Raw genomic sequence first — 15,377 nt, forward strand, 5'->3', positions numbered from 1 at the left:
CCAAAGGGAACATTTGACAAAGTGAAGGTCATTCCCAACCACCCTTCTTTGGATTTCACCATCCCCCGATGCATTGGATTTCACCATCCCCCAATCTAGAAAGACATCTACTCCGTGTCTGAGCCCTCAGAGCTCCCTCTGCTTTAGGGACCTTCCAGGAGAGCCTTCTGTCGTGGGGACGGGGACCAGGAGCCCTCCCCTGCCCTCCATCCCAGAGATCATCTCTTTGTGAATTCAACTCAGCATAATTCAAGTGAGCTCGCCGCAATGACCACAGCCACACTAGCAGGTGTTATTAAAAGGAATTTTAATAATCTTAATTAAAAACTCTCAACAGTGAATTCTGTCACAGGCCTTGGCAGCTGGAAGCAACCCCAGGGTCACGCCCCTTTGGGGTGTGGTCGAGCCACGGTCTTGGATCGAGGCCCACCACTGCCACGTGGCGAGGAGCTACCCGGAAGTTACTTCAATACAATATCAAAGATCCGCGAGGATTTTTTTTTAAAAAAAGTTTTAAATATATTAGACTCTCTTGATTGCCATTTTTTACACAAAGCTGCTGATACAGTATACAGAGTTTTAACGTTTTTTCACATAAAATACATTTTTCTTCAGTGTTCTCTGTACATCAGTGGCTTCTGGTCTGGTGAATTATTGCGGAGGGCTGGGTGTCTGCAGACTTTTCCTCGGTGCACAGAGCCAGGCCCCGCACTGTGGCACTTGCAATGTTCATGGGAAGCAGGCCCTCTGGCCAACTGGCCAACAAGAGACTCCTATCAAGGAGAGGTCTACAGCTTCTAGCAAAGGGGGTCACTTCTGGAGAGTCAACCACTGACCGCATGACCCTTCGCTCTTACATGCACTGGGATGGCGGAGGCTGTCCCCAGGCTACAATAGCAAGAGTTAAATGCAGTCCCTCTGAGCATCTTGTAAAAACTGCCCTTCTGGAAAGTGCCCCAGTAAAACCTACTCTGGGAAGGCAAGTGGGAGGGAGAGCTCAACACCAAAAGGTATCTGATACCAATTGCCAAAAACGGTCTCGTTATTACAGAGCCAGCAAACCATGGCGGTGTAGAACAGGGGATATCCCCTTGTTTGCTTTCCTAAGCCCACTGACCCTGATCCAACAGTGTGGAGCAGTTCAATCGCAGCTGCATATTTGGTGGAGAATTACATCCTGAACCTGGGTCTAAGGTTTACTCCACTTCCCTGAGCTCCTGGCCAGGAACTATCTGGTGACAGCCACAGTCTTCAGTGGTCCGGGGGCACAGGGTGGGAGCAAAGGCCAGAGCTCACAGTGAGCCACGTGGCACGTGATTTGTGAGTAGCCTCCTTTAATCAGCCAGGAACTACCACCGGACCTGGGGCTCAGGAGTGAGCTGAGCATCTGGTATACCTTGCTAGCATTCTCCCCGCTCCTTGATCCACACCTGCCAGGAGGAGGCAGATGCATGAGGAAAGGCTTCAGTGTTAAAGGAGAAGTTCCTCACCTCCCATTATCCATTGGTGGGGCAGGGGGACTCCATAACAAAGGAGCAAAAATGAGCAAGAGACAGTGAGTTTCAGAACCCGAGGTGCAAGCAGCAGCAAATTCCAGACTCTCTGTTCTTCCACATACCTCAAATCTGCCAGTCTACGATGCCCCAAAGATGCTGGCCTGAAGGCAGCTCTCCCTGAAAGTCCCAGACAGACTTGGAATGCTGTCTCCATGGAACTCAAGAGCCAGCATCTGCGTTTAGTGGCAAATGTTATCCGGGGATGGCCAGGACGGCAGTTTCGCTGCTGATGGGTTTCCCACTCTAGAGACTCCAGAGCTAGAAACCAAGGTGAAGCTACACCAGGATGCTGTCCCTCTGTCTCAGGTGAACTTCAGAGGGGCTCCTGAGACCTCAAGGTATCAGATGCTGGTCGCCAAGGGAGAAAAACTGTAAAACGAAGTCTCCTCGCCTTGTCTTGCTCCTCCTTTACCCCCAGAGCCTAACCTAGTGCCTGGTATGTCTCAGCTACTCAAAAAACGACATGAGCGAATAAATGAATGACCCTGACCCCGCCTTGTCCCTCAACACCACGGAGACCCGTAGGTTGAGTTCCCAGGTACTCGAAGCCCTAACAGGGAACGGCTTACCCGGACTGAAAACAAGAGCTAAAATGCCCACGAGTCTGCGCTTGGCTGCTGTCGGGGAATCAGCTGGGATTCCCGGCCTTCTTTCCAGCTGGGAGATGAGTGGCCCAGGAGGCAGGAAGTGAGGGGAAAGAGGGAGCGGCCAGGAGGGCTCGGAGTGGGCAACGAATGCCTTCAGTCCCTGGCCCCTGAGCCGGCAGATCCGAAAACCTGCACAGCCCTCTCCTGGGAGGGTGTGGCTTCCCTTGGCATTCTTCTGCTTGCAGCTTCAGTTGGCTCAAAAGGAGTTCAGGGTCAGTCTAATCTGAACACTGTTTTAAAGTCAAAGGTATGTGTGTTCTGATCATTCTTGCCCCGCTCCAGCCATGGGCTGACGTGATGGAGAGACCGCCACAGAGGCCAGGGGCACGGGAGGCATCACACATCCCTGCCTGCAGTCTCCTGAGCTGCCCCTCCACCCTCCACTGGATCTGTCCTGGACTTGGGGTGGGGCTGGCCTGCTGCTGTGACCCTCCCTGCTCCCAGGAGCCACCAGGTGCACAGTGACTCCACTGAGCCCTCTGCTCTCTGGTCCAGCTGCCCTGCTCCTGGGAAAGCACCAGCCAGGCCCCTGGGATTCAGCTCCCTCTCTGGGCTACGGGGCCATGGAGGCCACAGTGGGGACTGGGGCTGATAAACAGCAGACCCCATTACTGGAATTGTGGCACAGGGGGGCTCCTCCAGCCCCGGCTCCCTGGCCCAGGGGCCCCTCAGGGAGAATTTCTCACAGGCTCAGAAAGAAGTTTAAAGGGAACCCAGATTCGTCCCCCAAATCCCAGAATTTGGACCTAGGGAGCCCCTTCAGAGCTCTAAGGAGGTAGTTGTAGGATAAATAAAAGGCGCACAGAGCAGGGAACAAACCTGCGGCTTATGAAGTACACCAATAGGTTTTGGCTGAGCCTGTGAATAGTACCCAACTCGTGGGCAGCAATTTCAAAGGGGCTCTTGAGAAAATGCGGTCGAGAGACGGTGGGCAGCTTGGTTTCCCCTCCCCAGCATCAGGGAGATCAGGGCTTTGAGACTGTTGGGCTGCAGTGAGGCCCCTCTCTAGCCCCATCACCGCTGTCCTGAATGCAATGCAGGGTGTTGGCCATGGGTACCTTGGATTTGCAGCCCTGGGGTGTCACCACTCCCACGAGAGCAGGCTGGGAGACCCTGGGCCAAGCAGGACCTCACAAGGGCCAACTGGAAAACTTGTCTCAACGAGCATTTCAGAAAAGGCAAATCTGGGCTGGGGGTCCTGGGCATTTACCCCGGGAGGGGTGGGGGCTCCCAGCAGTTTCTCACTGTTCACTCCGATGGCTCACTCAGCCTGAGGGAGTCTGGCTGACAGAGGCTGGACCGAAATCACCTGGATATTCACAAAGATTGGCCAGGGCACTGGGCTCTCTCAGGTCACCAGAGAGGGTTGTAGAAATTAACAACACAAACTCACTCCTCGCCCTGGGAAGCCCTTGCAACCGAAGCTCCTCACTCAGCTTCATTCTTCCAACACCAGTCAGTAAAACCCAGTGAGCATGATGCTATCCGCGAAAGAAAGCAAGAAAGCAAATTCAGTTCTCTCCCACCTGTAGTTTTACAGCCTAAAAGAATCCTTTTATCCAACGCACTTTCGGAAACACTAACCTTATTCCCCCTCGCCTCCAATTTTTGACACTTCCGTCCAAAAGTAAAATAGGATTTGGATTATCCCAGGCATGGAATATCCCAGGCATTAGCCTGGTTTTCTACCTCGGCCTCTGGGTGGTCACACAGCTGGCCTCCGGCATGGGCAAGGCTGTGGGGAGAAGGCCACTGCCCGTCTCACTGACCCCACGTGGGTTCAGAGCTTCCTCTGAACAACGAGTGGACCTCCTCTCCTGCTAGATGTGGATGGTAGCCCAGGCCCCCCCCCCCCCGCCGCGTGACCCTGGGCGGGACCGTGGGTCTCAGCTTCGCAGCCCCCCCTCCCCTACTAAAGCCACGTTGGCAGTGGTGATGAAACGGAGTCTTAGCCTCAATCCTCTTGGGAAGAACCCACCAATTCTCAGTCCCACCTGCTTCCCATGAGCCCAGCTGTGTCATTCCTACACAGGGTTGAGCGTGTGTGTGTGTGTGTGTGTGTGCGCGTGCACGTGCGCACCGATATGGGATATGCGAGTCCCGGTCCAGAGAAGCCTTAACCGACAACAGAACTGGAATGGAATCCCAGCGCCCCCCCCCCAAAATCTGACAGCGGGGTGAGTCAGGAAGCCACGATGGGGCCTTGTTTCTGACGGCAGACAATGCAGCGGAAGCAGAGCCGTGGGAAGTGGTGATGCTATGGGCCGCTGGGTGAGAGGTGGGCTCAGCTCTGGAAAGCAAAGCCCACCTCCCCGCAAGCTGCCCTCTGATGTCTCCCCAGCCAGGGCTGCCGGGTGGGTGGATTCCAGAGACCCCTCCCCGAAGCATCTCTCTCCTCCGTCACACAGAGACTAGGAGATGCGGCAGCAGCCGTGGACCTTCTCCTCCATCTCCTCCATGGGGGCCTTGAACTTCAAGAGCGGGGGATCTCCGCTGGTGACCGTGTAATATACCGAGGTTCCATTGCTGCTGTAGGGTGAAGTTCTGCCTCCGATCAAGGGGGCCTTGCCTTCGCTGCTGCTCTCGCCCGTCCTGCCCATGCTGCTGCCCAGGTGAGTGCTCAGGAAGGGGTGGCTGAGCAGCTTGGCCGCAGCCCGCTGCCGCTTCAGCTCCAGAAGCGTCTGGGGACTCTGTTCCTTGTAGCCACTCCAGGGCGAGGTGGCATCGGCCACGCCGGGGCTGCCATAGGCCATGTTGTAGTCAGGCACCTCGTGCACTTTCCAGACATCCCCGTTGGACAGTGCATACTGGTAGGTGCTGACTGGAGCCCGGAGGCCATTCTCAACAGGCCCGTCCATTTCACTTCGTGGGATCTTGGTAGAAAACTCGGAGAGCAGCACGGGCTTCTCCAGCCGGGGGTTCTGAGGGGGAGAAGGACAACGTTACCAGCCGGGTAGAGGATCCAAACCCACTCCCTGCTTGCACCTCTGCTGAGGGCCTTATTGCCTGGACCTGTCCTCGCTCCGTGTTCCCAACCGAGCTCACAGGACCTCCGTTCTGCTTCAGGGGACTCGCCGATCTATGCGTTTTGACAGAGCTGGCCAATCCCCATCCTTGCCGTGAGGACTGGACCATGACCCCAGGCATGGCCAGTCGGCAGATTCACTGCAGGAATTGGTTCTTGGCTGAAACTGGTTGCACAAAACTCATCCCTGGGATCTGTGCCAGAACACCTGGGAAACAGAAGTTCTGTTTATGCAGAACTCGAGGGTGGCCACAGTGATGGAAGCTGGGGGCCTGGGGGAGACGGCATGTCAAAGGGTCCACTCGACAGTGCCGCTGACATAAAGGGAGGCTGAAGGGGTGCACCTTGAGCCCCAGTGTCCAGTCGGCCCCAGACTTTGCGGTGACACGAGCCAATAAATTCTTGTTTTGTGTAAGCCATTTCTAGCTGAGTTTTTGGTCACTTGTCATCTTCCTTCTGTATTCCCAGCAAATATCCACTCCAAACAGCAGAAATTCTAACCCAGAAACCCCTGGATAACGAGAGCTTTGAAAGAAGCTGCTGCCTATCAACTAGAAACTAAAAGGTGGCTGTATTTGGTGACAAAAAAAGCAGAGCAAAACTCACCATAAATAAAGTCAAAAGGCACATAAAAATATTTGCAACGCGTATGACAGAAAAGGGACTAATTTCCCAAATAAATAAGAGCTCTTAAAAGCCCATTTTAAAAAGCCCAACTACCCAGGGGCACCTGGGTGGCTCCGCCGGTTAAGCGTCCGACTCTTGATTCCGGCTCAGGTCATGATCTCATAGTTTGTGAGTTCAAGCCTTGCATCTGCTGTCAGGGCAGAGCCTGCTTGGGATTCTGCCTCCTCTCTCTCTCTCTCTCTTCTTTTTTTTTTTTAAATTTTTTTTAATGTTTATTTATTTTTGAGACAGAGAGAGAGCACGAACGGGGGAGGGGCAGAGAGAGAGGGAGACACAGAATCGGAAGCAGGCTCCAGGCTCCGAGCCGTCAGCCCAGAGCCCGACGCGGGGCTCGAACCCACGGACCGCGAGATCGTGACCTGAGCTGAAGTCGGACGCTTAACCGACTGAGCCACCCAGGCGCCCCAACAAATATTTTAAAACTCTGTTATGCCTCAGGGTCGGCAAGAGTGTGGGAAAACTGGCAGGTATATAAACTCTGCCACCACACCTCTTTGGGGGATAATATCACATCACCCCCCCACACATGCACCCCACCAAAAAAAATTGGTTTTTAAGGAAGAATGCATACTCTACACCAGCAAGCCCATTTCTAGGACTTCATTTCACAGATGTATGCTCCCTTAGGGGAGAAAAGCCTGGAAGTCACCATTAGGCAGTGGGGAAATTATGGCAAGTAGCTGTGCTGGAACGTTCTGCATCTGGTAAAAAGAATGAAGGCAATCTTCATGCACTGACTTGTGATTCCAAGAATTTCCCTTTCTTGGAAAGACCTCCAAGAAATATACAATTGGGCTAAATCATGGTAAGGGGGGGGGCCCTTTCTACAGTCAGCTTCCAGGTATGTGTGTATATTCTTTTGGTTTTTAACGGCTCCTTCTGAGCTACACAGGCAGATTGAAGCCACATTTGAGGCGTTTTTTTTTTTTTGCAGCTTGAATTTTTGTATCTATTTTCTTTGCTTCCGGAACGGTCCTGGAAAAAGACCATTCTTCATTGTCTAAATAAGTGCTTCTCTAACTTCATGTGCATATGAGTCACCTGGGGCTCTTGTTAAAATGCACATGCTGAGTCACCAGATCCGGGTTGGGACTTGAATTTCAGCATTTTTCTAAGAAAATTCCAGACTGACGCTTTGAGTAGCAGGGATCTAAAACCCGGATGCACAATGGCATCACCTGGGGAGTTAAAAACACATATCCATGCCAACCTGAAAAGGCTACATAGTGTGATTCCAACTTTATGACATTCTGGAAAAGGCAAAACCACGGAGATGGTAAAAAGATCAGTGGTCGCCAGGGGGTTGGGGAGGGATGAACAGGTACACCAGGGATTTTTAGGGCAGTGAAAGTATTCTGTATAAACGTTTAACGATGGATATGTGACATTACACATTTGTCAAAATCCACAGAATGTACAACATCCAGAGTAAACCCTAACATAAACAATAGACTTCAGCTAATCATCATATATCCATATTGGCTCATCAATGATAACGTACCTACTACACTAATATAAGATGTTAATACCAGTGGATATCGGGGGACATGATGAGGGGTGTGTGTGGAAACTTTATGTACTTTCTACATATGTTTTCTATAAACTACAACTGCTCCAAAAAATCAAGTCTATTAGTTTCTTTTTAAATACATCAGTACAGGGGCGCCTGGGTGGCTCAGTCAGTTGAGCGTCCGACTTCAGCTCAGTTCAGGATCTCGCAGTTTGTGAGGTCGAGCCCCACGTCGGGTTCTGTGCTGACAGCTCAGAGCCTGGAGCCTGCTTCAGATTCTGTGTCTTCTCCTGTCTCTGCCCCTCCCATGCCCATGCTCTGTCCCTCTCTGGGTCTCTCAATAGTAAATAAACATTAAAAAAATTTTTAAATACATCAATACAATGCCTGGACACCAGGCCCAAAGATTCAGATTTCATTTGTCTGGGTTGCAACCTAGACATCAGAATTTTTTGAAAACAAACCCAAAAACACCACCCCAGGTGATTTTCTCCTACAGTTAAGTTTGCGAACTACTGGTTAAGAGATGGGATTGTCCCATCACTCCTGAGTTCCGGGGATTCAGCTCTGCCAAAAGCGTGTGCCAAAGCCAGACCTGGGGGTTAACCGGATAGAGTCTTGGCAGAAACCTGACTTGCGGGTCAAGCTGAGCAAATACTCCCCCCCAGATGCATGGTCCTCAAACTCTTGTGTGCCCCAGAATCCCCTGGAGGCCTGGTGAAAACACAGATTGCTAGTTAAACCCAGAGCCCAGTGTTTATGATTCAGTACCTCTGGGGCGAGGCCAGAGAATTTGCATTTCTAAATTTTTTTTTTAATGTTTATTTATTTTTTGAGAGAGATACAAACAGAACACGAGCTGAGGAGGTGCAGAGAGGGAGGGAGACACAGAATGTGAAGCAGGCTTCAGGCTCTCAGCTGTCAGCACAGAGCCCGACGTGGGGCTCCAGTTCACAGACTGCAAGATGGTGACCTGAGCCGAAGTCAGATGCTTAACTGACTGAGCCAGCCAGGCGCCCCTGGGAATCTGTATTTCCAACAAGTTCCCAGGTGATGCCGCTGCTGCCGGTCCAGGGACCACACTTGGAGAATGTCTATCTTAGAGACCATCGCAGCCCTGTCAGTACCTACAGCCTTGAAAGGGGGAGGTAAGAGAAAGGAAGGAGCTGTGGGCTTTGTAGCTGTGCCCTGCCATCTCCTTGGTTTACCCCGGGGGCTGGGACTGATATCTGGGGCCCTGGACCCTGACAGCTGCCCTTGACGCTGGATGGCTGGGCAACTGGCGGGAAGACAGCCATCTTCGGAATGGTCTCTTTCCAGGACCATTCTGGAAGTAAAGAAAACAAATACAAAAATTCAAGCTTCCATCTCTCCCCAGGCCTGAAACCCCAGCCCCAGAGGCAAAACGGCCCATTCTTTTGCCTTCAACAAACCCCTAAATAAACTGCAGTCTGACGAGGAAGCCGTAGAAATTATCAACAGACTCGGGCCACCCCCCTCCCACCCTAATTCCCTGCAGGGCTAATGATTTACACGGCTCCACGCCAACTGAGCACTTGTGGCAGAGTCCCTGGCCTGGGAGATCTGAACAAACACAGTAGGTGTGAAGGAGGAGCTGCTTCCATGAGGATTTAAGAATCTCGGTCTCTCTCCCACCCATCAATAAGGAAAAGATAAGCAGCCCAACAAAAAGGGGCAGAAGAACAGACGTGGCACAAAAAAAGATAACCAGACGGCCAATAAGCACAGGAAAATGTGTTCACCGCCAACCACCATCAGGCAAATACCAATTTAAAATGCAAGGGACGCCTGGGTGGCTCAGTCGGTCAAGCGTCCAACCCTTGATTTCGGCCCAGGTCATGATCCCCTGGTTCGTGAGTTCAAGCCCCACATCAGGCTCTGCACTGACAGAGTGGAGACTGTTTGGGATTCTCTCTCTGTCTCCCTCTGTCCCTCCCCCACTCTCTGTCTCTCTCTCTCTCTCTCTCTCCAACTCTCTCTCTCTCTCAAAATAAACATTTAAAAATGAAATGAGGGGCGCCTGGGTGGCGCAGTCGGTTAAGCATCCGACTTCAGCCAGGTCACGATCTCGCGGTCCGTGAGTTCGAGCCCCGCGTCGGGCTCTGGGCTGACGGCTCGGAGCCTGGAGCCTGTTTCCGATTCTGTGTCTCCCTCTCTCTCTGCCCCTCCCCCGTTCATGCTCTGTCTCTCTCTGTCCCAAAAATAAATAAACGTTGAAAAAAAAAAAAAATTTAAAAAAAAAAAAAAAATGAAATGAAATGAAATAACTAAAATAGAAAATAATAAAATGAAATGAAATGAAATGAAATGAAATGAAATAAAATAAAATAAAATAAAATAAAATAAAATAAAATAAAATAAAATAAAATAAAATAAAATAAAATAAAATAAAATGCGAGCTACCACAGTAACCCCACCAGGATGGCTCGGATGGAAAGGAATGAGTACACCAAGGATTGGCAAGAAGCTCTCACGTTTCTTGAGCACTGTTGGGAGAGTAGATGGGTATTATCACTCTGGCAAAGTGCTTGGCGGTATCTTGCGTAGCCTCCCCATGACTCATCCTGCATTTCTGGGTATAGAGCCTACAGAAAATAGTGCTGATGCCCACCAAAAGACATGGATGAGAATGTTTTGAGCAGCTTTATTCAAAATAGCCCCAAACTTGAAACAACCCAAAGCAGGAACAACCTGCTCCTCCACCAGCAGGAGAATGGACACGTGCGTCGTAGCCTAGCTAAACGACAGAACTTTCCGGAGCAATGAAAACGAATGAACTCTGCTGCTACGTGCCTGTACATGGACGAGTCTCATAGTCAAGAATGAAGTCAGATACAAAAGACCACCTACTGGGGCGCCTGGGTGGCGCAGTCGGTTAAGCGTCCGACTTCAGCTCAGGTCACGATCTCGCGGTCTGTGAGTTCGAGCCCCGCGTCGGGCTCTGTGCTGACAGCTCAGAGCCTGGAACCTGCTTCGGATTCTGTTTCTCCCTCTCTCTCTGACCCTCCCCCGTTCATGCTCTGTCTCTCTCTGTCTCAAAAATAAATAAAAACATTAAAAAAAAAAAAGAAAAATCCATTTAAGATTTGTGTACTGGGGCATCTGGGTGGCTCAGTCAGTTGAGCGTCCGACTTCGGCTCAGGTCATGATCTCGCGGTCCGTGAGTTCGAGCCCCGCGTCGGGCTCTGTGCTGACAGCTCAGAGCCTGGAGCCTGCTTCGGGTTCTGTGTCTCCCTCTCTCTCTGACCCTCCCCCATTCATGCTCTGTCTCTCTCTGTCTCAACAATAAATAAATGTTAAAAAAAAAATTAAAAAAAAAAAGATTTGTGTACTTTACCGTACATAAATCCAACTCACGAAGGAAAAGTAAATAATGTGTAGTGGAAGACATCTGAAATGTGATTTGATTTCAGTCTAGAGCTGTTTTCTCCCCCACCCCCAAGCTTAGGGACCAGGCAGAACAAAGCCTCCGAGGTCCCCTCTCTGTCCCCAGCCAAGGCTCCAGTGGATTCCCTTCAGTGGGCACCTTCCCCTGCGGGTGAGACAAGGCTGCACGTGACCTCTCTGCTCCAGCTGGGAAGCAAGGTCCCACTGCGACAGGTGGGCACTCTGGGCAGCTAATCATTTCGCATCCCACCAAAGCCACACTGTCTAGAGATGTGTTCAGCTGCTCATGGTCGGTAGAAGAACCAAAAAAGGCAGACCACTGCTGGGATGGTCAGCCCCTCCCTTTTTTGTCCCCAGCAATTCTGCTCTGGCCCCAAACTTGCTGGCCCCACGAAGCGAGACAGCAGCCATGCATGGAACCTGAGTCCAGTAGTGTCCTCCCAAAAGTCATGGCCAACCCACACCTCCGAATGTGACCTTAGTTGGAGATAGGGTCTTTGCAGATGCAATACATTAAAATAAAGTGAAGTCACACTGAGTTAGGCTGGGCCCTAATCCAACAACTGCCGTCTTTCTACGAAGAGAAAACAGAAACACAGACACACACAGGGAAGAAGGCCATGTGAAGACAGAAGCAGAGACTGGAGTCATGGAATGCCTGAGCCACCGGAAGCTAGGAGAGAGGCGTGGAAAGATACCCTTTCAGAACCCCCAGAAGAAACCAACCCCGTGGACACTTTGATAGTAGACTTCTGGCCTCCGGAACCATGAGAGAATAAATCTCTACTGCTCTGAGCCACCAAGTTGACGGTAATGTGATACATACGGCAATCCTAGGAAACCAACACAGCATCATTCCCTTAAGAAAGTTGAACGCCCATGGGGCACCTGGGTGGCTCAGTCAGTTAGGCGTCCAGCTTCGGCTTGGGTCACGATCTCACGGTTCGTGAGTTTGAGCCCCGCATTGGGATCTCTGCTGTCAGCATGGAGGCCACTTCAGATCCTCTGTCTCCCTCTCTCTCTGCTCCTTCCCTGCTCACTCTCTAAATACATAGATAGATAGATAGATAGATAGATAGATAGATAGATACTAAAAAAAAAGAAAGAAAGTTTAATGCCCAGACCCCTGGTTACTCCTCGAGCAGGCTTCTTGGAGGTCCTCTCACTACCCTCCTCAGTTTTTCAAAAAATGTCTTCCAACTGACGTGTTCTGCAAACACAATGGTCAGCATCTTGTTATTCCCCCCCCCCCCCCAGCCAAAAAGTTTTAGTGCCTTTAGCTCCCAGGGTGGCTGGTGCACTGAACCTCCCTTCTGGGAAGCCCAGAACTAGGTTTGTGGGAGCACAAGCAGGCACATGGCAGTTACCTCCTGTCTGTTATGAGACCCTACTGTGTGCCGAAGCTCCTGGCTCTGACTCTCACAACCCCCAGGATCGCCTCATTAACCACAGGAGCCACCAGCATCAGATGGGGTCCGGCTGGTTGAAGGGCACTGCCCGGCCACCCTCCCTTGGAAGGCCCCGAGAAGAAGAGGCAAGACCGGGCTGGGGTCCTGGCCACCTCCCAAGTCGGGGCTGACACCGAGGCAGGGGCATGAAGCCACTCACTGGGTCCTTATTCTCTTGGTCTGTTCTGGTCTCCCTGATGTCCCCGTTGTAGGCGGAGGTCCGCTGATCCTCGGCTGCACTCCGCTGCTGCCACAGGATGGCCTCTCCCTCATACTCCTTCCGGTACAGGTTGGTCCTGTCCGACAGGCTGGCTCGCCGCACCACCTTCCTGAGGGGAGAGAGGAGGTGCTAGAGGGCCGTGCCCAGGTGCCACGGGCAGGAGCATCCCCAGGGGCCAAGGCTGGCCGGCCCTGGCTCACCCACGGCTCCCGGCGCTGGAGGTCCTCCGGCTCAAGGACGATTTGTGTCTCAGCTGTGACTTCATGATCACGTCATGCTTGTGTTTTAGCTCCAGCAGCAGGACTTTGAACTCCTCCTCCTCACACAGGTCTGAAGAGGCAAAGGAGACTGTTGTGGGGAGCAGTGCAGGGGCCAGTGGCCCCTGAGGGCCCTCCAGGCTGTGGCAGCTGCCATCCCAACACCCTGAGAACTCCCAGCATCTTTTGGGGCATCATCCAGGGAGGAAAGAAAACAATGCCAGCCTTACTTCCTGGGCTACACCCCAATCCTTAGAGGATAAGAACAGGAACCCCAGGATCTGTACAGTCACAGCTCCCAAGGTTCCCAGCTATGGGAAGAGCCATCCCCCTTTGGTAGTCTCCATCAGGAGTCATCAACTCTCCAGCGATATAAGACACATCAAGAGAAACAAGCAAGTACTCTGTGTAGTCCAAGCCCCAAATTACATGTATATCAAATCATATATACCTACCCATTCAATCCACCTAATCATTTCATTCACCTGTCTTCTTGTTCACTGACCCAGCCATCCATCCACAGATTCATCCCCTACCCTCCCATCCACTTATTCATCCATCTATCCAACCATCCAGCCATCCAGCTGTCCATCCATCCATCCGGCCAGCCAGCCAGCCATCTAGCCATCCATCCATCCATCCATCCATCCATCCATCCATCCATATATACCTACCCATTCAATCCACCTAATCATTTCATTCACCTGTCTTCTTGTTCACTGACCCAGCCATCCATCCAGATTCATCCCCTACCCTCCCATCCACTTATTCATCCATCTATCCAACCATCCAGCCATCCAGCTGTCTATCCATCCATCCGGCCAGCCAGCCAGCCATCTAGCCATCCGTCCATCCACCCATCCATCTATCCATCCAACCTTCCATCCATACATTCATCCACTTACCCATACACATATCTTTCCACCTATCCAGCTGTGCATCTGCACATTAAACTACCCTTCATTAATTTATTCATTCATCCTATCCATCCACACACGAATCCACCATCTAGCCAACTATATATTTATCCAATTATTCCACTATCCATCAAATCATTAATGAGTACCTATGTGTATATTAGTTTTTATGCTGGACTCACCTATTGGCATCTCATCCATGGATGTCCTAGCACTGAGACTGGCCCCATGGGACACCAATAGCTCTGCCATCTGCATCTGAAACAGGAAGAAGCCCATGTTCCCCTTCGGCTCAAAAAGCCTGGGAGGCAGTAAGAGTGCCAATGTTTCTCAGGATATGACATAAAAAATGATGGGACAGAGCGGGTTCGCAGGGAAGGCTCTGCACCCTGGAGCCAGGAATCCTGTCCACACAATGGGCTTGACACCTCCTCCAGCATGCCTGGGCCATGCCAAGGGACAGAAGAAGAAGGAGTCAGCTGTAAATCTAGAGCTGTCAGGAATCCAAGGAGGGACGGCAACAGCTGTAATCAGAGTTTTGTATCTGGGAAACAAAAGGAGAAACTACTCAAATCAAAAATGTGAGGAATTTTCTAATTTGGCAAATGTGTTCATCATCTTCTTAGGACACAACCTGTCAAATGGTTTTGCAAACTCTCAAGGTCCTTTCCTATCCCACAAACTAGCTGTGGTCAACCCCTTCGGTGGGTCTTGTGAACCCTCTGCCGGCCCAAAGGACAGCGGGCTGGTCCTGCGTGCCCTCCCTCCCAGCCCGACGGCGGAGAGTTACCTGTCCCCAGAAGGCGGCCGCGTGCAGGGGCTCCCAGCCATCCCAGTCCTTCACGTCCACGCGCACTCCATGGTCCAAGAGGAGCTCGGCTGCCCGCAGGTACCCGTTGGCTCCAGCTATGTGCAGCTGAAGGAGAGAAGGAACGTGAGCATTCCCTACGGGCACCAGTCCCACTTCTTCCCAAATCCCAGCTCATTCCGGGGGGCAGTGAATGGAAGAGAATGAGTCGGAAATCCAGCCACATTACAAAGCATTCTTAAGGCCACTCTCCATCCTGTGGTGGGTCTGAGAGCCCCTGTGGTTAAGGCAACAGCACTTACTGAGTCCCTACCACGTGCTGAGCTCTGAGGAAGGGGTTTCAGAGGCCCAACATGGTGGTTTTAAAATGTCTACAAATTCTTTGACACACCTCTCTTGAGAGATGAAGTTTCATTCCTCTCCCCTTGAATGTGGGCCAGAACAAGTGACCCGCTTCTAACAAACAAGACATTGTGAGGTGGTGGTGTGTGATTTGAGGTGAGGTCATACGAGGCATTGCTGGTTCTACCTTAGGCTCTCTTGGATCAGTCACTCTAGGAATCAGCCATCATGTAGTGCAGACCCTTAAGCAGCCACAAGGAGAGGTTGTAAGGAGGTGAAAAACTGAGGCCTCCAGCCAACAGCCAGCACTAACTTCTTAGCCATGTGAGTGCGCCACCTTGGAAGTGGATCTTCCAGCCCCAGTCAAGCCTTCAGATGGCCGCAACCTCGTGAGAGGCCCCAGCCAGAGCTACCCAGCTAAGCTGTTCCCAATTCCCTACCCACAGAAACCATGTGAGATAACAAATATTTACTGTTGTTCTAAGATGCTAAGTGTTGGGGTCACTTGTCACACAACGATAGGTAACCAACACGTCCAACAAGGGAAAGCTT

The 15,377-nt window shown here is 51.5% G+C and overlaps 1 protein-coding gene across 3 annotated transcripts in view; it reads right to left on the minus strand.

Moving 5' to 3' along the window:
- Window positions 1-290: 290 nt before the first annotated feature.
- The window catches only part of PPP1R16B (protein phosphatase 1 regulatory subunit 16B), a 101,346-nt gene continuing 86,259 nt past the window's right edge, over window positions 291-15,377 (minus strand). For all 3 annotated transcript variants that reach the window (XM_047068001.1, XM_047067999.1, XM_047068000.1), the window contains 5 exons: window positions 14,466-14,591; window positions 13,858-13,933; window positions 12,702-12,831; window positions 12,442-12,610; window positions 291-5,124 (listed from right to left, as the gene is read on the minus strand). In XM_047068001.1, coding sequence (XP_046923957.1) covers window positions 4,615-5,124; window positions 12,442-12,610; window positions 12,702-12,831; window positions 13,858-13,933; window positions 14,466-14,591 — 1,011 coding nt within the window. In that variant the 3' untranslated portion in view covers window positions 291-4,614. The remainder of the gene's footprint in view (window positions 5,125-12,441; window positions 12,611-12,701; window positions 12,832-13,857; window positions 13,934-14,465; window positions 14,592-15,377) is intronic.

Source organism: Lynx rufus, unplaced genomic scaffold (genome assembly GCF_022079265.1).
Source record: "Lynx rufus isolate CCGP_SWC_20201006 ecotype Redwood Valley unplaced genomic scaffold, mLynRuf1.p SCAF_8, whole genome shotgun sequence".
In the NCBI taxonomy this organism is placed as follows: domain Eukaryota; kingdom Metazoa; phylum Chordata; class Mammalia; order Carnivora; family Felidae; genus Lynx; species Lynx rufus.